The 23,829-nt window shown below is 40.4% G+C and overlaps 3 protein-coding genes across 5 annotated transcripts in view; 1 reads left to right on the plus strand and 2 right to left on the minus strand.

Moving 5' to 3' along the window:
• Positions 1 to 1,259: 1,259 nt before the first annotated feature.
• COMMD2 (COMM domain containing 2) lies at positions 1,260 to 10,454 on the minus strand. Its single transcript, XM_025436179.3, has 5 exons — positions 10,300 to 10,454; positions 10,117 to 10,194; positions 8,728 to 8,810; positions 8,012 to 8,185; positions 1,260 to 1,847 (listed from the first exon to the last, which is right to left on the minus strand). Exons 1-5 carry the CDS (start codon positions 10,364 to 10,366, stop codon positions 1,650 to 1,652), a joined length of 600 nt encoding a protein of 199 aa, XP_025291964.1. The 5' UTR covers positions 10,367 to 10,454; the 3' UTR covers positions 1,260 to 1,649.
• A 17-nt stretch (positions 10,455 to 10,471) lies between these two features.
• Positions 10,472 to 23,829, plus strand: part of RNF13 (ring finger protein 13) — a 201,630-nt gene continuing 188,272 nt past the window's right edge. Inside the window, exons 1-2 of one of the 3 annotated variants that reach the window (XM_049099685.1) lie at positions 10,472 to 10,595; positions 11,084 to 11,207. The gene's annotated coding sequence lies outside the window, so the exon portion shown is untranslated. Of the gene's footprint in view, positions 10,756 to 11,083; positions 11,208 to 23,829 lie in introns of all 3 variants that reach the window. The other 2 variants (XM_025436175.3, XM_025436176.3) reach the window with 2 other exon arrangements.
• The window catches only part of ANKUB1 (ankyrin repeat and ubiquitin domain containing 1), a 30,219-nt gene continuing 22,409 nt past the window's right edge, over positions 16,020 to 23,829 (minus strand). Inside the window, 3 exon segments of the mRNA XM_049099686.1 lie at positions 16,020 to 17,631; positions 20,930 to 21,590; positions 21,593 to 21,864. Of these exon segments, the coding sequence (XP_048955643.1) occupies positions 17,502 to 17,631; positions 20,930 to 21,590; positions 21,593 to 21,864 (1,063 nt within the window). The 3' untranslated portion in view covers positions 16,020 to 17,501.

Below are 23,829 nucleotides of genomic sequence, written 5' to 3' on the forward strand. Positions count from 1 at the left end.
GAAAGGGTGGCCCAATTGCTTGCGGTGGCAATTAAACTTGTGCTTTTCTTCCACTGGCCTCTGTTCCCTGCTAGGCTCTTGGTTAAGAGAGAAAAAAAAAAAAAAGCTGTCACTCTGACCCAAAAATCTCTCTTAGGACAGAAGATATTGACAGAACCTAGAGTACACCTTAAGTGTGATTGTTCTAAAGGCATACTTGAGTTGTTCCATGAGAATGAGGCTCTCAGAAGACCCTGAATATATATTTAAGACTGAACCTCCATTTCCACCCTTCCGTGATTTTTCTCCTTAAGTCGGCCACTCAAGTCTCCTTGTCCTCCTAAGTCTCCCTGTGTCCTTGTACTCATCAGGCTGACATGATACATCAGCATCTGAGTTTTTCAAGCCAATAGCTTATAGTTACCAAAAAAAAAATCAAGTTTGTAAAGAAGGGGTACTTAAATGTAGTAAACTTGGCCTCCCTTTGCCCTCTAAACTTTATTCAAATAAAATTATAAAAAAGTGACTGGGGACATCTGGGTGGCTCAGCAGTTGAGTATCTGTCTTTGGCTCAGGTCGTGACCCCAGGGTCCTGGGATCAAGCCCTGCATCAGGCTCCTGCATGGAGCCTGCTTCTCCCTCTGCCTATGTCTCCGCCTCTCTCTCTCTGTGTCTCTCATGAATAAATAAATAAAATCTTAAAAAAAAAAAAAGTGACCGTAGTGGCGCCTGGGTGGCTCAGTTGATTGTCTGCCTTCGGCTCGGATCATGATCTCAGGGTCCTGGGATCGAGCCCCACATGAGGCTACTTGCTTGACGGGGAGTCTGCTTCTCCCTTTCCCTCTGTCCTTACCCTGCTTGTACTCTCTCATACTCTTTCTCTCAAATAAATAAAATCTTTTTTAAAAAAGTGTAATTTATATTCAGATAATTAAGAAGTGATTATATTACTCCTGCATTCATTGTATATAAATGTACATACAGCGTCTCTTAGATGCTTTGGGTACTAGGGGAAAAATGTAGTCCCTGAAAAAATGTAACATATGATCACACAAATCTGAGTACCATTTAAGCAATTAGCCATGACAACTCAAGCTTAAGCAACATGGTAAGTACTTATTACTTTTGCTAGCAAGGAAAAATGCATGAACTGTCTAAACAATAGAGCATTTTAAAAAATTCATATTTATTTCCACCTATTCTGCGGCTAATAACATTGTGGGTGCTTTTAAAGGTCAAAAACAATGAACTGTCTAAAAATATTCTGAATAGCAATGGTATTACATTGTGAATTTTATTTTCAAATTTTGGTCAATAAAGAAGAAAATAATAAAGTTAACAAATCAAAAGAAGTACCAAAAAAAGACATTCACATACACGAAAGGTATGAACAGTGTAGACTCATTTCCAGGTGATTGAATTCTACTTACACATTTAAAATACAAAATACATCTTAATTTGTTAAGGAAACTGACCACATTTAGCACCAGGAAAGGAACTTTACTTTAGCTTTTGATCGTGCCTTCAATATCTTGTCTTAAGAAAAGAAATTTTATGGAAACTATATGTATGTATCACTGTCAATTAATAAAAGATTAATTTTGAAAAATAACCACTGCATATCATTGATTCACGAGTGATTCAAAGGGAATAAATCCTTAAAGCTGGAACTACTTGATATTCCGCACAACTCTCCTACAGTGGTTTGTTTTCATTTCCTCCAACGCTTGTTCCAATTGTTGAACCAAATGAAGCAGAGTGGCTGGGTCTGTCTGCAGAACTTTGGTGTTGTGATCTCCATTCTGATTAAGGTGTAGCTTTATAGTCACTGATGGTTTAATCTGTTGCCTGAGGCTTCTGCTTGCAAGCTTCATTTTAAATGGAATAAGAGCATAATTACTATTTAATAATCACGCTGAATATTTATAATTACTTTATACCATATACAAAAATCAAATTTTACATGAATCACAGACTTCAAAATGAAAAATAAACTCTAAGAAACTTTGGAAAAGAGAAGAGAATATGTACACAACCTTTCCATACAAAATTTCTTAAACATGATAATAAAAGGCACAAACCATAAAGAAAAAAACTGATAAATGGAAATACATTAAAATTAATACATTTTCTTCCAAAGGATACCTAAAGATGGTAGAAAACAAGCCACAAACTGAGAGAAGATATTTTGTAACCTATATAACCAAAAAAAAGATTAGTATTCAGAATGTATGACAACCTGTTCTGATTAAAAACAACAATAACACAAGCAGAAAAAAACCCCACAAGACCAAGAGAAAAATGTGCAGAAGACCTAAGTAAGCACTTCACAAAAGAAGTAACACAAATAAATAAACATAGGAAATTGTTTTGAACAATTGAACATGTGTTCAATTTTATTAGAAATCAGGAAAATGGCCAATAAAACCATAAGGTACTATTTTATACATATCAGACTGGCAAGAATTAAAAACCTATCCATTTGGAGGCACTGTGAGCAACTGTCATGGGAACTCTCACTGCTTTGGAAAACAATATACATTACCATCAATTCCACTCCTAGGTATATACCTTGAATTCTTACATGTATACATTTACACAGTAATTGTTTTGGGTTCCAAGAGTCAAAAATTAGGTCTTCAGTGTTCTTTAGTAATAGAATGGATACACTGAGAATATTCATACAGTAAAATGCTTACTAAATAGCAACAAAAAGAAACAAACTACAGGGATGACCAGGTGGCTCAGCCTTGAGTGTCTGCCTTTGGCTCAGGTTGTGACCCTGGGGTTCCAGCATCAAGACCCACATCCGGCTCCCGGCATGGAGCCTGCCTCTCCCTCTGCCTCTCTCTCTGTCTGTCTCTCATGAATAAATAAATAAATTGTTTAAAAAAAAAAAAAAAAAACAAACTACAGCAATATAAATTGCTATGGATAAACCTTAAAGTATGTTCAATCAAAAGCAAGTTGCAGAAGAAAACAAAAACTAAAGTTTAATGAAAAAATATGCACAAAAAAACTATAAAGAAAGTATTAAGAGAAAATTCAGGATAATGGTTACCTTCAGTAGCGTGGGAGGGGTTATAATTGGGGGAGGTCACACATGGTTTTGCTATATTTCTTAAGCGTGGCAATAAGTACTTGTTTTATTATTATTATTCTTTGAACTGAGTATCTATAATCTTTTGTGGGTATGATATATTCTGAAATTAAAGAATACTATTGATATATTTTTAAAATTTTTATTCAAATTCAATTAATGAATATATAATAATATAATATATTATTGGTTTCAGAGGTACAGGGCAGTGATTCATCAGTCTTATATAATACTCAGTGCTCATAATATCATGTGCCCTCCTTAATGCCCATCACCCAGTTACCCTGTCCCTCCACCTTTCTCCCCTCCAGCAACCCTCAGTTTGTTTCCTATGATTAAGAGTATCTTATTATTGACGCATTTTTAAAAGAAAAAAACCACAAACTCTAGAAACAATGGCTAACTTGGAAGCAACAGAATTTAGTCCTAGCACCAGACTGTTCTCCAAAGACCATTCTTCCTTAAAAGGAACCAGGACCTTCTTAAAGTAACAGCTGATTAGAGATCTGAGACATCATGAGCCTGAAACATCTTGTTATACAAGAAAGCAAGATTGCTACCTGAAACTATCAGAGTCCTATCAAAAGGACACAAAGCCAAATTGAAGAGCCTTCTAGCAAGTAACAAATCTAACCTGAGATTTCAGGATTAATTTCATACCACGACATAGAATATTCTAATAACTTCTTCCAATTAATTCTAGGTGATCTGGCTTCCAAACCCAAGATACTGATCCACAGCTGAAATTTAATGTTGAAAAATAATTTGGAAACAATACGACAATCCCCTTCAGTAAGCCAGTCTCCAAATATAATGTAGGTACTTGTGAGTTAAATTATCTCTTTACGATCATTTCTCTAGTACAGAAAATTATAGGTATGAAAGATAGAGTATGATGACTGAAAATAATACTTATCCATTCACTTACACATTGCTTATCCTTCTCTTTCCTCTATCTCTGCATTGACGGATAGGGACCAAATGTATCTAGGTGTGTAATTAAGCCATGAACTTTTTGTTCAAATACTTAAGGTCACTCGATCTATCCTCAAATTTTTAGAGAACATAATATCTAAGTTAATATCCTTTACAAATTCATATCCATACCATTCTTTAACATTTCTAAATAAAGATGATGCAACATCCCTAACAAACACCTAGTAAGACGATCAGACCTTTTTTATTCTCGGAGAGAAATTTCAGTGACACTAAGGATGAACAGTAGTCCACAAAATTCTTGATATGGACTCATTTTTTTGATAAGGATGAAATCCTGTCCGTCTTGTAAAAATAACAACAGCAATTTAAATGGATCACTCCTGGGTGGCTCAGCAGTTTAGCACCACCTTTGGCCCAGGGTGTGATCCTAGAGACCCGGGATCGAGTCCAACATTGGGCTCCCTGCATGAAGCCTGCTTCTCTCTCTGCCTGTGTCTCTGCCTCCCTCTCTGTGTCTCTCATGCATAAATAAATAAAATCTTTAAAAAAAAAAAAAGAATAAATGAATCAGTCCTAAAGGTAAATCTCCCTATACCAGTCTCAGATGCAGTTTACTGATGCTATCAAATGCATCAATTGTGCTGGCAATTTATGAAGGGAAATGTTTCTATTAGAAATTAAACTAAACTATGATGACTGATGTATTTCTCATAAGCAACTGCACAATAATTAGATGGTAATGTCCTTTCACTACCAGTGTCCATGAGACAATTGAGTTACTAAAAGATGAAAGGTCCTATATCCTGTTAATAGTTTCCCAGTCATTTGGGATCCCTGGGTGGCGCAGCGGTTTAGCGCCTGTCTTTGGCCCAGGGCGTGATCCTGGAGACCCAGGATTGAATCCCACATCGGGCTCCTGGTGCGTGGAGCCTGCTTCTCCCTCTGCCTGTGTCTTTGCCTCTCTCTCTCTCTCTCTCTCTCTCTCTCTGTGACTATCATAAATAAATGAAAATTAAAAAAAAAAAGTTTCCCAGTCATTTAACTGATCTTCACCTGACAAGTCTTCCTCCCATAACCAGGAGAATCTACTCTGGTTAAAATCCCTTGTAAAAATTTCGACTAATGAGCTCAGAAAATCCATTAGTTCTCTTAGAAGCTTTTCAGCCCTTAAATGCATTTCACCATAAGAAGCAATATTCATTCAGTATACCCTCAACTTTAAACTATTAGTCCCTGCAATAACATGGCTATTCAAACCCATTTCATGAGGTAAATGAGCTCTCCAGAGTTTTAGAAAATTCAACTCCTTAAGTTTCTAATTTCTAAAGATGTCTTCATAATGGAAAAACTTAAAGCAAATCAATAAAGCCAAAAAAATAATTTTTAAGGGCTAGCAGAACCCAAAAGCCAGAAACTATCCCTACCCAAGAGAGAGAGAGAAAGATGTATAAGATAATTTACTGCTGAATCTCATGAACATGACCATCCCCACACCTCCTCCACCTGGTTATTTTGAGAGGATTGAAACATAAAAGCTTAGCAATAGTGATCTCCTCCTCCCTAGGAACCCCACAGGATTTGCTTCTTATGGGGTCTCCAAGAGCATGAACTGTGTCTGATTCTTTGTGAATCCATACCACCTAGCACATGATAACTGTATAAAAAATACTTGATACAAAATTTGTTAAGAAGCTATTTACCCCCCCAACCCCCACCTTTTAAAATATTCAGTACCGAATGCCCATTATGTACCAGACATTGTGCTGGGGACAGAGGAGTGAACGAGGCACAGTACCTGCCTTCATGGAGCCACATCTGTGTTTATACCTATTCAAGCACTAATCAGACTGGATTATAATTGCTAAACCCTCTAACTGGATTTCTGTAACTTGTTTAGACCATCTTACCACCATTCAAAAAGGAAGAATCCACTCTAACAGTGGTTTACAAACTTCCTTGCAAGTCAGAAATATCCAGGTAACAAGGTTTAAAAAATCCTGATGCCCAGGCCAAATCGCATAACAATAAATTAGAATCTCTGGGGGTTGAACACAGATGAGAAAAATTTAAAACTACCCAGGCCATTTCAATATATAGTCAAGTTTGGGGACTAGTGCACTGTACCACATATTCAATACTCATTCCCATATCCATGTGGGCCTTTACAACTTTTGCTGCCTCGTCTTTCAAGATTAGCACTGGTTTTCTCATTCATGCATCCTTCTGAAATTTCATCTCCTTTTTTTTTTTTTTTTTATAAATTTTTATTTATTTATGATAGTCACACAGAGAGAGAGAGGCAGAGACACAGGCAGAGGGAGAAGCAGGCTCCATGCACCGGGAGCCCGACATGGGATTCGATCCTGGGTCTCCAGGATCGTGCCCTGGGCCAAAGGCAGGCGCCAAACCGCTGCGCCACCCAGGGATCCCTTCATCTCCTTTTGTTGAAGCTTTTCTGGTTCCTGCAACTGTACACTGAATTACGTTATAGGATTTTGAAATACAGTACTCAGTTGTACCTTCATTTATACAATTACATTTTTCCCCCTCCAGAAATTTCTTTTATAACTATCTTTAGTTACTAGTTATTTTGAGAACATCTAATATCCCTAACTAGATAACATCTTTTTCATCTGAGAAAATGTTAAGATATTTTGGGACTTTTTTTTTCTCCTTCTGCCTGGAATGCTTTTCTTTGAGCAATTTCCATGACACTTTAAGATTTAGATCTACCCTCAAAAGGTACCTGAGGCCTATCCTGACCCCTTCATCTGGAAGAGCCTTGGACTCCAGCTATCCCCTATCATATTCATTATACTGTTTTGTTTTGTTTTGTTTTTTCCCCTGAAGAGCACTGGTCTAGCCAGTATTATCTTATTGAGTGACATATTTCATTTCTGGCAGTAACTATCTTGTCTCGCTTGCTGACTGCAGGATCTCCAGCACCAGGAACTATTCTCTGGCACAGAAAAGAGTGGGTCTCAGGTTGGCTTCTCATAGGAATCGCCTGTAAAATTTTAAACATTTCAAATTCTAAAAATCTTGCCTCCCAAAATAAGAAATCTTTAATCATGAAGTCCCTTGACCAAGAAAATGTGAGATATAGTTTTCTACAGGAGATACAGAATGCGTGAGTGTGTGTGTGTTCGTGTGTGTGTGTGTGTGTGTGTGTGTGTGCTGGCTTGTGTTCAAAAGCAGAAGAGGTTTAGGTTTGCATGCACCACTCGGGCCTCCAGTTTTTACCATAGAAATGTGATATGCTAAATATAGGGCAGTGTGTTGTAAAACTTCTGTGTCACAAAGCATTTGGCATAGCTCTAATCAGGAAATGGATGACATTCAATAAACATCTATCAAACTTATCTGTCACACTGCTTGATAAAGGGCTACATGTAAGAGTCTGAGAACTCCGTTTGGTTATCTGTGTGCCTTTAAAAACAATTGAATCTTTCAAACAGAATGTGTACAAGCCAGACACAAAATAATATTTACTGAATCGCTCTGTATATGGAAAGTTAAAGAACGGGCAAAAGTAATCTATGTATTTAAAGTCAGGACGCTGGTTACCTTTGGAAAGAAAGGAAGGGGAAGCAATTGGTAGGAGGCAAAGAGGATGCTTCTGGGGTGCCTATCATGGGCAAGTGTTGGTTTTCACCATGTGATAACTCAATTGAGCTTTACAATGACCTGTGCACTTTAATTCATGTGTGTTTTGTTTAAGCATAAAAGTTTCATAAAATCAAATACGACTTAAAAATTTGTATGACTGTCTCCTTTCCAAATAACCCCTTTCTTACAAACTTTGAAAATTAATCTAAACACATTAAGCATATAAGAAAATGAACTATTTGTGAAATGGTGTCAAAATAAACATTCAAAAAAACTGTTTGAAACCAAAGTTTGGTTAAGGTGGTAAAGAATACAACAAACCTAAGGACATAGAGCCAAAATTAACCTTATATTGTATGTCACGTGGGGTCGGCAGAGCCATACCTGTACATCCAGTCGCCATTCAAGGCTGTGGTAACTTGGAAGGTCTGGTGACAGTTCACTCAGAATAGTTCTTATCTCTTTTCTGTTGTCCAGATAAAGCTGAAGCAGTAATTTGTTCAATTCTTCAGAGAATCCCAAAACAAAAACAGAGTCTTGGAAATCCAGTTCAGAAATCTGAAAGTGAGAACATTAAATTTACCTTTGTCTGGTAAATGCTAAAATATTTGATATACACAAAAGAACATGATATCCCCTAATTCTTTTCTACTTGGTAAGAGAAACAATATCCTTTATATTCAAAGGTAACTCTTGCCCACCATTCCAGCATCTGTCTCTTATACATAAAAATACTTTTATTAAAACATTAAAACAATTGCTAGAATGCCCAGTTTCTCTCTTATTCTCCATCAGGCTAGATCCTGCGAAGATGCACATGCAAAAAAATCATTTAATTCTCCCTCCTCCTAGGATACATACTCTTGTACGTGGTTTTAATAACGTGCAGAATTAGAGGTAATTCTAATTATACTAGCAAGAGGCATTCATATCAGCAGATCACATTATAGTCACATTGTGTAGGCATTGACTTCACTAAGTCAATTACAAAGCATTAACAACATTACTAAAATAAGCAGGTGCCTGCCAGGCCTGTGATGTAGAGTATACTGGGCCTTTTTAAGGTCAAAGAAATAAATACATGGTAAGAAAGCCCTTACCATAAGCTTTGAGCTTTCAGTGAGAAGGTATGTTAATCCTTCCACACCATGCTGGACAGTGTCACTGCTCACACTGAGTTTTCCTGGGAAAGCAGAAAAAAACAAGCAAATAAATTATTGTGTGATGTTTATCCTTTTTATTAAAATTGTTATTTAGGTGGGAACCTGGGTGGCTCAGGTAGGGATCCCGGAGTCCCCAAATCCAGTCGCGCCTCTGGCCTTCTCCCTCTACCTATGTCTCTGCCTCTCCCTCTCTCTCTCTCTCTCTTTCTCTCTCTCTGTGTCTCTCATGAATAAATAAATAAAATCTTTAAAAATTTTCTCATTTAGGAATAAATATCCATATTTCATATTTCATATTTTCAAGCACTGCAATGAAAAAAACCTCCTGTTCAGGCTCCGCTGCCACAACAACGCCTTCAATATCCACCCTCCCCCCACCCTCCTGCTCTGCGGTGTAACCTCTACAAAATGCAGACCCCTGGAAACTGGTTATCAGGAGCACCGTCCTCCTCTGGATCGCCCGGCTATTATTTCAAGTCTGGCAGAAGAGGAACTCCAGGGACTGACCATCTCAGAAAACACCCTCGTCCAGCAGGGAAAAAAAAAAAAAACTGCAGCAAAAGCGGACGTCTGAACAACTAGTTATAAACATGCACCCAGGGCGGGGGGGGGGGGGGGGGGGGCGGGGAGGGAATCCCTGGGTGGCTCAGCGGTTGAGCGTCAGCCTTCGGCCCAGGGCGTGATCCTGGGGTCCCGGGATCGAGTTCCGCATCGGGCTCCCTGCGTGGAACCTGCTTCTCCCTCTGCCTCTCCTGTGTCTATCATGAATAATTAATTAATTAATTAATTAGTTAAAAATAAACATGCACCTGCGCGACGTTAATGGGCTCACCCAGCTACTCCGCGCACTTGGGTGCATTTAAGCATCACAGCATCTCTCGCAGGTGGTATTACGTGGTATTACGTGGTATTATGTGCACCGGACGCATGACAATACCGACTTAGTGGGAGCTTGAAAAAGCTCAAAGCTGGGGCGCCGGGGAGGGGGGCGGGGCTCCGGGGTTGAGCACCTGCCTTCGGCCCAGGGCGTGACCCCGGGGTCGCGGGATCGAGTCCCGGGTTGGGCCCCCTGCACGGAGCCTGCTTCTCCCTCTGCCTGTGTCTCTGCCTCTCTCTCGGTCTCTCATGAATAAATAAATTAAACAAACAAACAAACCCCCAAAACACACCAGACTCAAGGCGGCTTAGGGGTCGGGCAGGACCTGCCTCCCGAAGGGCCTCCTGCTTTCATCCCACCACACGGAGTGAGACCCGCGGCGCTGCACAAACCCTCAGCCCGGCCCGCACCCCCCGGCCCTGCGCGCGCGGCCCCCCTCCCCGTCTTACTGGCGGCGCCTTCGTAGACCTTGGGGTTCGAGCCTCGCCTCAGGAACTCCACCGCAATCCGCCCGAACTCGGCGACCACTGCAACCGAAGAGGCCAGGAGGCCATGAGCGCCGGCCGCACCCCGGCCCCCCGGCCCCCCTCCCAGGCCGCAGAGCGCCACCCTCCGCTGCCGCGCCCCCTGACCCGTGCTGTCCACTTGCGGCAAGAACGCCAGGTGCTCCTTGTGCTCCTCCGACAGGTCCAGCAGCATCTTCGCGAGGCGGAGGATTTCCGTCGGCGGCGCCGCCCTCGCCCCGCCCCTTCCGGGGCCGGCGTCCCCGCGCAAAGAGGCTCCGGCGCCTCAACAGCCCGGGGCCTTGGGTTCCGGTCGGCCTCGGTGCTGCACGGCGTCGGAAGGGATTCTTCCGCTCGCACATCGCCGACGGTCCGGAAGCGCCGTGGCCGGGGAGGCCGCGCAGCGCCCCGCGGACTGTGGACAGGTGTTCGAGCCCCGACGCCCCCCCTTGGGGACCTTACGTTAATCATACCAACGGCTGGCATTTATTAAGCGCTAGGTCAGGAAATGTCCTTTCATTTATTCACTGATCCAGGGTTCAAAGGCATTCCAGGTGGGGGGTACCATTGTTCCTCCAGGTACAGGTAAGGAAACAGAAAATGGCCAAGCATCTGAAAGTAATTTTTATAGAGCTATTAGTTTGCACAGAGCCTTTTTTAAAAAATGGGTTTTATTTATTTATTCATGAGAAACAGGGAGAGAGGCAGAGACACAGGCAGAGGGGGAAGCAGGCTCCCCATGGGGAACGGGGATGCGGGACTCGATCCCGTGACCCCGGGGTCACGCCTTGAGCCGAAGGCAGATGCTCCACCACGGAGCCACCCAGGTGCCCCTGCACAGAGCTTTTGGTGTATTATCTTACTTGTTTCGCCTCACTTCATTTGCTCAATAGCTATGACCTCGTTTTTACAGATGGAGAACCCAAGCTCCAAAAGATTACATAATCAGCCAGAGACAGAGCTGGAAGGACAGGGTCAAGTCCCTCGATGACCTGCTCCAAAGCCCATCATTCTACATAGCAGGCTGAGAACGGAAGGTTTGTGACAAGTTCTGCGAGTGATTATGAATTACGATAAAGACGGTGGTGATGAGGGCAATGACTGATGCTTGCTGGGTTCAGAACAGTATCTTTATTTTGATGTGTTGAGGGTATGGTGAAAATCGGGTTCCTTTCCCAGCTTTCTCTTCTCACCGGCTGTGGTTCAAATAACAGAGTACAGAATTGCTAATTAATAGGAATATGACTCTCCAATTCTCAACCCCTTGGTGGGGGAGTTGGTGGGGGGAAAAGGGGAAGGGGGTGGAGAGAGAGACTTCCTACCTAGTGTTGTATCTAAGGATTGAGACAATGCCCTTTGTGCTCTGATTCTTCTGGGCAGAAATGAAAATTGAACGTTTTTCAGCTCTGTTCGCTCTGTGTACCTTGTCCTTCACATTGAAATTGTTGTTTGATTTTGCTTTTAAGATTTTATTTATTCATCAGAAACAGAGAGAGAGAGAGAATGGCAGAGACACAGGCAGAGGGAGAAGCAGGCTCCATGCAGGGAGCCCAGTGCGGGACTCGATCCCAGGACTCCAGGATCACACCCCAAGCTGAAGGAAGACCCTCAACCACTGAGCCACCCAGGTGTCCCCACATTGAAGTTGTTTGCTTCTTCCACTGCTGTACGGAAAGGCACATCCTTAAACTTGTTAGTTAGGTCATGAGGCAGCATTTGCAGAGAGAGTACAATTTTTTCTTAGACTCTGAAACGCAGATCAGGAAAAATGGCATCGTTTCTTAAGCTCTTATTCATACATTGTTCAGAAAGTGTCCATAACTTTCAGAAAAGGTAAAATCGTGATTCTTTTGCAAGTATGCAATGAATACATGTCAAAGATTGTGTTGGACCCATGGGTTAATGAGGGGATCAGTAAGATAATAGTAAGAACCAGTTTCAACTAGCACAAAGGAGATAATTCAAGAGCCATAATTAAAACTCTTTAGGATAAATTGCAGGGCAGCTTTTTATTACCATATGTCATATAGTTGTTTAGAGGAAATTACCTGAATGAAAAGTCAGAAGTCTAGATTCCAGATCTGGCTTTCAAACCTACTACCTGTAAGACCTCCAATAAGTTCATTTTATATGTTATAAACTTAGCCTCTTCATTTAATCATGACTGCCTTTATGTGCCATGCAGGGCTGTTATCATGTTTAGATGAAATACTAAGTCACATTAAGAAATTAATTTTAATGATCAAATGAAACAATACATTAGTATTAAACACTTGAAAGATTTGTAAATGGTAGCATTTATATTTTGTAGAAGATTTTATGTGCCCAAATCATTGAGAATTCTGCATGCATAATCATCCTAAAATTCATTCATTTAATGCAACAAATACTTATAGAGCAATTACTCAAAGGTTCCAGCGTATGCTATGCCTTGGCAATTTGGAGATGAATAAAACATTGTCCTTTCCTCTGGGAGGTGACAATAAAGTGAGGGAGACAAGTGAAGTCAATGTAGTATGATGAGTGATGATACTTGAGGACTGAACAGAATGATATGGAGCCATAGAGAAGGTAGCAATCGATTCTGATTCCAGTAAGAATTCAGGCTTAGAGTAAATGTCCCAGGGTGTGCCTGTGCATGCTAATATGAATGCTTTACAATAGTATAACATTGTAAGTATATAAGGTCTTTTTTTATTTTATTTTATTTTTATTTTATTTATTTATTTATTTATTTTTTAGTATATAAGGTCTTAAAATCACTTCATGCTATTTTACTTCTGGGGCTAAAGTGAAGAAAGAATAAATACTCAGTTGTTAATTCTGGCAGGGAACAAAGCTTCATATCAGTTTTCCTCTCACATTCTCTCCTTATCTATCTCCCTCCACCTCATCCACTTTCCTTTTCCTTTAGATTTCCCCGCATTGCTTTGTCCTTCTTAGGCATTCCAGCCTCAGAATCTGCACCGGCATTTCCTTGGCTGTGTTTCAATGTTACATAAAATATTATCATCCCCTGCAAGGAATTGCAGTTCAATTCAGCATACTGGGAAGGGGATAAAAGCATAGTCATAACCATCACTCACATGAATTGCCCTCCCATGAATCTAAGGCTGGCACAAAATGCATGAATTAGTTCCTTAGATTTAAAAAATATATATTTTATTTATTTATTTATTTATTTATTTATTTATTTATTTATTTATTTATTGAGAGGGAGAGAAAGTATGAGCAAGCATGAACGGGGGGAGGGGCAGAGAGAAAATCAGACTCCCAGATGAGCAGGGAGCTTGACAGAAGCATGGCTCCATCCCAGGATCCTGAGATCATGACCTGAGCCAAAGGCAGCTGTTTAAGTGACTCAGCCACCCATATGCCCCTAAAAAAATTATTTTAGTTCACTTCTTTCTTTTTTTAAATTTGTTCATTAGAGACACAGAGAGAGGGGGAGAGACATAGGCAGAGGGAGAAGCAGGCTCTTTGCAGGGAGCCCAATGTGGGACTCCATCCTGGAACTCTGGGACACACCCTGAGCCTAAAGCAGACGCTCAACTGCTGAGCCACTGCGGCATCCCTAGTTCACTTTTTCAATTGGATTCTAAAATACAATCAGACACTGGAAAAGATAAAAAATACTTTTTGTTGAATTTTCTCAAATTGACCACACTTAGTAATCCAGATCAAGAAATAAAATGTTACCAGTACCCCAGAACCTCTGCAGTGCCCTCTTCCCATTACTATCCCTTCTTTTGTCTCTACAGTGAACTAATACCTATTCACATGCTCCCTTACAACATCTCTTTGGCATCATCTTTGTATTTGCTTTTACATTAACCTTCTATGTACCCCAACCCCATAGTATCTAACTAGAAACTTAAAGGTATTTTTTAAAATGAAATTTAGGTTTTAGGTACCTTTGATTATTGTAACAGATCTGTCTTAGAAATCTTCCTAGCGGGATCCCTGGGTGGCTCAGCGGTTTAGCGCTGCCTTTGGCCCAGGGTGTGATCCTGGAGACCTGGGATCCAGTCCCACATCAGGCTCCCTGCGTGGAGCCTGCTTCTCCCTCTGCCTGTGTCTCTGCCTCTCTCTCTCTCTCTCTCTCTCTCTCTCCTGTCTCTCATGAATAAATAAATAAAATCTTAAAAAAAAGAAATCTTCCTAGCAAATAATATAAAAAAATAAAACATTTTAAAATTTAACAAAAGATTTGTAAGACCCCTACCCTAAAAACTAAAAAAAACATTGATGAGAGATATAAAGGAAGATTGAAATAAATGGCAACATATACCATGGATAGAGCAATATATCATGGGTTGTAAGATTCAACATTATTAAGATATTACTTGTGTTTTTTATAGAGAATGACAAGTTTATTTAAAAATCTTTTTTTAAAATTTATTTTAAAGATTTTATTTATTTATTCATGATAGTCACACAGAGAGAGACAGAGAGGCAGAGACACAGGCAGAGGGAGAAGCAGGCTCCATGCACCGGGAGCCCGATGTGAGATTCGATCCCGCGTCTCCAGGATCACGCCCCAGGCCAAAGGCAGGCGCCAAACCGCTGCGCCACCCAGGGATCCCAAGTTTATTTAAAAATCTATATGAAGGGATCCCTGGGTGGCGCAGCGGTTTGGCGCCTGCCTTTGGCCTAGGGCGCGATCCTGGAGACCCAGAATCGATTCCCACGTCGGGCTCCCGGTGCATGGAGCCTGCTTCTCTCTGCCTGTGTCTCTGCCTCTCTTTCTCTCTCTGTGACTATCATAAATAAATAAAAATTAAAAAAAAAATCTATATGAGGGCAGCCCAGGTGGCTCAGAGGTTTAGCACTGCCTTCAGCCCCGGGTGTGATCCTGGAGACCTGGGATCAAGTCCTACATCAGGCTCCCTGCATGGAGCCTGCTTCTCTCTCTGCCACTCTCTTGCTCACTCTCTCAATCTCTCTCTCTGTCTCTCATTAACAAATAAATAAAATCTTAAAAAAAATAAAAATCTATATGAAAATACAAAGGACTGAGAATAACTGAAACAAATTTGGAAAAGAAGAATAAAGCTAGAGTATACATACTACCTGATTTCAAGAACCACTGTAAAGCTATAGCAAGTAAGACAGTGTGATATTAGTATAGTCATAAGTAAACAGATCAATAGAACAAAATAGAAAATCTAGAAATAGGTCTACATAGATTATATGAAATACCTATATTATAAATTGATTTTTTTATAAAGATACCAATGTAATTCAATGAGAGAAAAGAAAGTCTTTTCAACAACTGTACTAGAACAATTTGATAAACTTACGGGAAAAAAAATGATTCCTGACCCTCACCTCGTATCATATACACAAAAATAATTCAAGATGGATTATAGACCTAGCGTAAAAGCTAAAACATTAAACTTCTAGAAGAAAACATATGAAGATATCTTCAAGACTTTGGGATAGGCAGACAGTTCTTAGAGGAAACAGATGACATGAACCATAAAAGAAAAAAGATGATAAATTATACTTCATCAAAGTTAAAAACTTTCATTCATCAAAAGGCACCATTAATAAAATTGAAAAGTAAGCCACAGACTGGAAAAAAAATATTTGCAATACATATATCTGACAGCGAATCTGTACCATGAATATATAGAAATTTCCAATAAACCAGTAATTAAAAGATGAATAACCTGGGACATCAGGGTTAGGCATCTGCCTTTGGCTCAGGTCTTGATCCTGGGGTCCTGGGATCAAGTCCTGCATCAGGCTCCCCCTGGGGAGCCTGCTTCTCCCTCTGCCTCAGCCTCTCTCTGTGTCTCTCTCTGTGTCTTCTCATTAAAACAAACAAACAAAACAACAACAACAACAACAAAAAACCTTTATTTTTAAAGATTTTAAAATAAAATCTTTTTAAAAAAAGATGAATAACCCAATATTTTACATGGGCAAAACTCTTGAGGTGATACTTCACAAAGAAGATATACAAATGACCAATAAGTACATGAAAAAGCATTCAGTATTATTAGTCATCAAGGAAATGCAAATTAATACCACAACGAGATGCCATTTCAAACCCACTAGAATAACAAAATCAAAAACACTGATGACCAAATTTTGACTAGTATGTGGAGCAACCTTAACATTTGTACATTGTTAATGGAGTATAAAATCATAAAACTACTTCAGAGAACTGTTACGCAATTTCTTACAATTTTAAATGTACATTTACTCTATTATCCAACAATTCCATTCCTAAGTATTTGCCCAAGAGGGATGAAAGCATATGTCCAGGAAAAGACCTTTACAATAATGTTCATAGCAGTTTTATTCACAATAACATAAACTGGAGCCCAGATATACATTTAGTTGAACAGGTAAATTATGGTGTATCCATAGAATGGAATATATTAGGTAATAAAAAAATAGGAATAAGATCTGAATGAAGGAAGTATAGATAATAGAGTTATTAGGCCTGGACTCCAAAATAACTATGAATAATATGTCCAAAACATTAGATGACAGATGAAAAATTTAATCAGAGAAGTAGAAACTGTAAAAAAAGAAAAAAAAAGAGAAGAAAAAAGAAATTAATAAGAAAGCAAATATACCATAGGAAAAATTAAAAATAATACTTCACTGTAAAAAATAGAAATCAGAGTAGTGGATGCCTCTAGGGGATTGGGATGGACTTAGTTAAGGGAGTTTGAAGGGACTTTCTGGGCTAATGGAAATATTTACATCTTGATTGAGGGATTACTCTGATGTATGTTTGTCAAAGCCATTAAATCTTACATTTGAGATTTGTGCAATTCACCATATGTATTAAATTTTAAAAATTAATAAAAAGCAGTGTTTTAGCAGAAGTTCAAAAGATGTCCAAGACCAGCACATGACCTAAATCAAGTATGTGTAACTCTCCTAGGGGACTCTCCTTATAGAGAATCTTAAAATTAGTGTATTTTTACTCTGTACTATATGCATATGGTTTAAGAAACAAAAAGCACTAAAAATAACCCCAGGAAAACAAAAAAGAGAAAGAAACAGTAAAAGTTCTCATTCTCCATCCTGTTTCCCATCCTTTCAGTTTTCCTACCCTGCAGACAACTACTCCTCTCAGTTTCTTAAGAATTCTTCAACAAACTATGTAAAAACATATGCCTAAGATGTTCACTTATAGTGATGGAGTTTGAGAAAATGTGACTTTCAACATTAAATATCCTGTTGACAGTTGTGTAGTATTAGAATTGTTATTAGAAATTACAGCATTAGTCACGTGAAATGTTAACATTAGAACTAAAGGTTTTGTTTTACCAGGTCTTTGCCCAAATTGAGATTGTCATGACTTTTCAAAGCACAATTTTGGGAGGATTTTCACATGCTATTAGGTCTTCTTGTGTAGTCAGGTTAGAAATGCTCTTTTTGGCTAGAACTCTTGCTATTCCCAACTGCTGAAGCCATCGTTTCTCTTTAAAGGCACTGCAAGAAAACAAAAATAATTTGTAAGGAAGTCTGATCTTGTCCCTATTTATTGCTGAAATGATAGAAATCTCTAGGTTGATTTTGTAGCTGCTGCTAGTTTATCTTAACCACACAAGATAGGTTGTAAAATAGAAAAGAGGACTGTTTCTCAAACTAGTTCCCTGTGAAGCGGTGGCAATGATATTTTACCAAGGCAACACCAGAAATTTAGCACCCACACCTAGAAACAGAACACCGCTTGATGTTATATAGGATTTTCTAGATTGAAACTTTTTCTGATTGTTCCCCCAGGCACCTTATACATCATATATTCCCTGATGTGCCTCCCTTCTCCTCCTTTTCCCCACCACAAAACCACTTCTTTTTCATTGATGAGGTATTAAATAACATTTTACCAAAATGCAATGAAACTTAATGTTTCATGGTAGCTACTCTCTGGCTATACACTAAGATTTGTACACTTGAATTCGATTACTCCTACTTTGTAGGGTATAACTATAATTTACCTTAGAGGGGTCCTCTGAGATTCTATCCTTGTCTTCCTCTCTGCACCCTCACCCTCAGAGCCTTTTTTTACTGATTGTTTCAACTCACATATCCATGACTCCTAAATCCTGACCAATACTTCCAATTTCCATGTCTTTTATCTTCTTCCTAAACCTGTCCCCCATCCACATCCTTGCTCTAACACAAGGACTTTGCTATCTCCTCACCATCTCTACATCTGGAAACAAACCTCAATTCCTCCGGCTGTCTCTATTTCTGCATCTAGTTAGTGATCTCGTTTTGCAGATTATTCCTCAGAAGTATCTGTCATATTTGGCTTTTCTCCTCTTCCCTACCTACTTCTGCTCTAGTCCAGGTCTTTATCATTCCTTGTTTCTCTTATTACAACCTCCTAAATCTACTGTAGGCCCTCCGCAGCTTCAATAAGACTTCTTCCCAGTGACTCTTCCACATATCTCCACCAGATTTGTCTTCCTTTTTTTTTTTTTAAGATTTTATTTATTTATTCATGAGAGACACACACACACACACAGAGAGAGAGAGAGAGAGAGAGGTAGAGACATAGGCAGAGTTCGAGCTCCCTGTGAAAAGATTGATGCGGGACTTGATTCCAGGACTCCTGGGATCATAACCTGAGCCAAACGAAGGCAGATGCTCAACCACTGAGCCACCCAGGTGTCCCCAGATTTGTCTTAAAAAATAAACACAAACTTATCATATGATTCGCCTGATAGAAAAGAAAAAAAACAACCCACAAACCTCTGTGGTCTACCTACCTACTTACTTCCTAATAAGCAAACTCTCCACTTGGGTATACAAGATGCTTGTCAGGGTAGGTGCGAATTACCTTGCCAGTCTCATCTTCAGCCAGTTTCTCCCTGTCCCCTAAAATGCCATTTCCAGATCCACTTACTTCATTGAAAACTAAAATTTTCTCGAACCCCTTCACAAAGTAGTGCCCTTGACCACGTTGCCACCTCTACCTGGCTCCTTTTCCTTACCACCACCCCTTTTGTCTGGCAAAGTCCTTTCAATTTAAAGGGCTTTCACTAAACCTATCAGAAGCAATCTTGCATAAAAGTACCTTAGTGTTTCAAATATTTGAACTCTGTCCAAGTTTGCCTAATTCATCATTAATGTTCTAGATTAACTCCCTGCTTTTACCTTTGCACGTTGGCAATCTGCCTAGCACTTCACTGTTGACATAATAAGAACTTCAGAATGTTTTAAAACTGTATCTTTTTTTTTTAAAGATTTATTTATTTATTTATTCATGACAGACAGAGAGAGAGGCAGAGACACAGGCAGAGAGAGAAGCAGGCTCCAGGCAGAGAGCCTGATGTGGGACTCAATCCTGGGTCTCCAGGATCACACCCCGGGCTGAAGGTGGCACTTAGACCGCTGGGCCACCGGGGCTGCCCTAAAACTGTATCTTTTGATTTCTAAGTGCATCCATTGATAAAACTAATCAGTTTCTTATGTTTACAGCCTGATTTTAAGATGGCTATATAATTTTTTTCAACCAATCATTTTCTAGCCTTTTTCTAGAATTTTAGAATATCTCTTTTTTATATTCAGTCTAGTCAGAGATATCTCACAAATTACAAAGACTGAAGTTGGTGGGCAGTTTCTTCATCTCCTGTCAACCTCATTGTGCTCTGGAATTTTGCCAGTTTTGTAGCCCAAATAACTCTGACCACTAGGTGGCAACAGGTTAGCTGAAATAAAGTAGAGCTGAACCAAAGACCTCTACAAAAAGGCAACTAAAACAATGGGCCTTGTTTTGTTCCTTCCTTTTTATTATATTGAGTAAGGGGAAAAGCCACTCGTGAATCTACATATCCACGAGTATTACAGTAGAAATTTTCTACTGTAATATCAGCACCCAATAATACCTCATAAGTAATGGATGGGACCTGAGATCTGATCAGAGTCGTATTTTCAGGGAAATCCGATGACTAATATGTAAAATTTTATCTTATTATAAAATGAATATGTCTGAAAAGTCCACTTCTGATACACTTGTTTTTGTTTTTAAATGTGACAATGGGGGATGCCTGGGTGGCTCAGCGGTTGAGCGTCTGCCTTCAGCCCAGGATGTGATCTTGGAATCCCGGGATTGAGTCCCACATCGGGCTCCCTGCATGGAGCCTGTTTCTCCCTCTGCCTCTGCCTGTGTCTCTGACTCTCCCTCTCTGGGTCTCATGAATAAATAAAATCTTTAAATAAAATAAAATAAATGTGGCAATGGATTACTTTTTAAGCTGACCTTAAATATTAATGTCAACTCTATCACAGTGTCCAGTATGTCTGTCTTGCCCAGTAAGTCAACTGAAGTCTTTATGGTTCAGTTTGTCATTCAGTTGTTCCTTTCTCACCTTCCACTTTCGTTACCATCCAGTCTTTCATGACACTTTCGATGGTTCTCTCCCACATTTCAAGTATTCCCCCTTCTCCCTTTCATTATGTTTAACATTTTCTTATTAGTTCTTTTTTTTTTTTAAAGGACAAGCAAAGGACCTTGTTATTTCATACAGCTCTTTGTACTGTGTCTCTTGTCTTTCTGAAAGCTTGAGGAGTCAAGTGCTACACCGATTGGATTAGCCAGTAAAATGAGTTCATTTGGTCCTAGACACAAGGCTAAGATGAGGTCCTTGAAGCTGGATACTGATGCGTTGGAACCACCTGTATTACACTGTATGGCATGGTGGTGCTTCATGAACCATTCCCTGCCCTAGACCTGCCCTATTAAAGATTTGCCCTTGTACGTTTAAAGAGAAAACGTTACCTGGCCACGGCTAAGCAGTAGATGGCGATCTCCTTGGAGTCTTAACCACTGTGCTCTGAGAAATAGGCAAAGGAGGATTTGAGTAAAAAGGCAGCACTGGGTGTTGTATAGTAAAAAGATGGGTGTGAATAGCCCACTCTTGAAACTGGAGGGAGGGGGGCTTGGGGGAGATCTGTATTTTTTATGAGCTTTTCTTTTTTCCTAGCTGTTGCAGTAATTTTTTTCTGATTTTGTTGTTGTCTTTGTAATTCAGAGAATGTATTTGCATCTACCAGTGGAGGCAATTTCAAGGTTTGTTGTCTTGTATCCTGCTGTGAAATTGCCAAAGGATTGACCGGTTTCCTGCTTGCAGTTTCTTCACGTTGAGGTGGTAGCTTGCACACAGAGCTTTGCGAGTCCTTGTACCTAGCCTTATGCCAGCTTTTGGAGGTCATTTTTGGTGTGGTGAAACCATCCACCATCATGATGTCTCCAACTTTTGCCCCAAAGACCCTTGCTCCACAAAGCTGGCTTTTATTAAGGTTGTGACTCTGAGCTCTGAGGACCCATTGTTTTATTTTAATATAAATCCTCATGGGGACTGAAATTTTTGGAAAAGAAACTGTGGACCACATTTTACTCAATAAATATAATACACAATCTTTATGCTTGTGTTTAAGGCGATGGTCAGGGGAATTTGTCCCGCTGCATTTTTACATTCCAGGCACAGCACGCTGCAGTTGACAAAGGCCTTCAGAATCAACAGTTGGCCAGCTTCTGCAGCTGCATGAATGGGGCATTTAGAGACATCTGCATGGAGGGCTTCATGGCACCATGCTCAGTAGGGGTGAACACCGACAGCTTCTTCGGCCCGCACGCCCTGTTTGAGGGCCCATTCGGTGAGCTCAATGTACCCGTAAAAGGCCGCGATGTACAGGGCTACCTTTTTCTGATACCTGAATGAATGAAACAAGTAGGAGTGGGTGTTTAGTAAATCAGCAGACTGGTAAATGTAATTACACCAAATACCCACAAAACATACTAGTTAAAATGTTTATTTCTTCCTAACTTTTACATAAGATGTTTTTCAGAAAAGGCAGATAGTAATACATAGGTTAAACTCCGCAGGTCCTGGGGCCCCTGGGTGGCTCAGTTGGTTAAGCATCTGCCTTCAGCTCAGGTCATGATCTCAGGGTCCTGTAGTGGGCTCCCTGCTCAGCGGGGAGTGAGCATCTCCCTTTGCCCCTCCCCTCCGCTCTTGTTCTCTCTCTCACACACATAAATAAATAAAATCTTCAAAAAATAAACTGCACAGGCCCTGCTTATCCCCATTATCCCACTGTGCACAGGTATATGTTCAAAGTGGTTTTCTTTCTTATGAAACTCAGGGGCTCAGGAAAAATATCAAGCTATCTCTCTCTCTCCCAATAGGGAGGGAGAGAGAAGTGGGAAGGGCAAGGGAGAGAGAGAGAGAGAGAGAGAGAGAGAGAGAGAGAGAATATGTCTTAAACCCAGCATAGAGACTAAATGCAGGGCTTGATCTCAAAACCTGAGATCACGATCTGAGCTGAAATCAAGAGGCAGACCCCTAACTGACTGAGCCACCCAGGCACTCTTCGAGCTTTATATTAACTGGGAAACTATTGGAAGAAATCCAGTACATTTTAGAAATTTGAAAGTTTTGTACATTTATCTGTCTTGCCTTTTCTAACGACAGCCCTTTCTGGCTTCTCCAAGTCTCTCCTGCTATTCTGATCTAAACCACTAGGTTGCGCCCCAACCAGCGCTACCACCAGTGCCATCCTCTCCTAACTGGAGCTCCTCTAGTTCTCCTAGGGGCTTTTCCTCACACGGTGCTGGGTGACCTTTTAATTACCCAAACTGGAGGTTGCCTGTCCTCTGTTCCAAATCTTCCAATTGCTTCCCACAATTGAAATCCGAATTCCCCACCTTGGCTCGCAAGACCTCTCACAATCTGGCCCCTGCCCCACTTTCCACAACCCCCCTACCCTGTCACTGCACTAGAGCCACACTGGCCTCCCTACAAATACCCCGTAAGGCATGAGTTGAATGACTGGTGCAGGCTGTTCAGAGAAATAAGAATTAGGGAGGCAATCCTGGACAGGGTCCCACCAGGTATTATCCGGGATTTATTTGGGCAGAGATAAATTTGTAGAGATGGAGACAAGCTCATCCGTTATCAGCCTATGACTGACTCTCCTCTTTCTGATTACATGCTCACCACACCATCTTTTGATGTGTCTGTGGCTTCCTGTGTAATTTTCCTGCATAAGGAAGACGACCTGCCCAGAACACGTGGGTCTCTAGGACCCACAGGTAGATTATAACAGTGGTGATTAGATGATACCTAATTAGAGCTATTACATTAATATACACTGGCATTTTGGTTCGCACATCATTTTTTTTTTTCAAAATCCATTAATGCAAATCAGCATCTCTGAATGTGATCAGTTTTCTTGATTTGGGGAGAAGAGCCCCTTTTGGTGGATACTAACTGGCCTTTGCCTTCATGCTTAGCACTGACGTTATGGGAGCTAGAGGCACTCTAGACTAACTGATTCTCTTTCCTAAATGTGTCTTTTCACCGTTTGTTTTCTTAGCCTCACCCCTGCTGTCCTAAGCCTAGTTCAGGCCACTCTTACCTCTTCAGTGTCACCCTGTCTGTCCCCTGCCTGCCTCTATTCCTCACACCACAACCAGGGCGAGCGTTCTAAAGTGCAGATCTCACCCTGGCTTTTCTCTACCTTCAACATCTTCCCAACACTTAAAAGTGAATGTCCAAATTCCTTTACATTCCTGTGGGTGTCTGTAAGAGCTGGCCTCTTCTGATTTTTCTAGCCTCTGGCCACTAGCTCCTTCTCACTCTATGAGCTACCGTGTGAAACTTATTTCAGTTCCTT

Source organism: Canis lupus, chromosome 23 (assembly GCF_003254725.2).
Source record: "Canis lupus dingo isolate Sandy chromosome 23, ASM325472v2, whole genome shotgun sequence".
Classification (NCBI taxonomy): domain Eukaryota; kingdom Metazoa; phylum Chordata; class Mammalia; order Carnivora; family Canidae; genus Canis; species Canis lupus.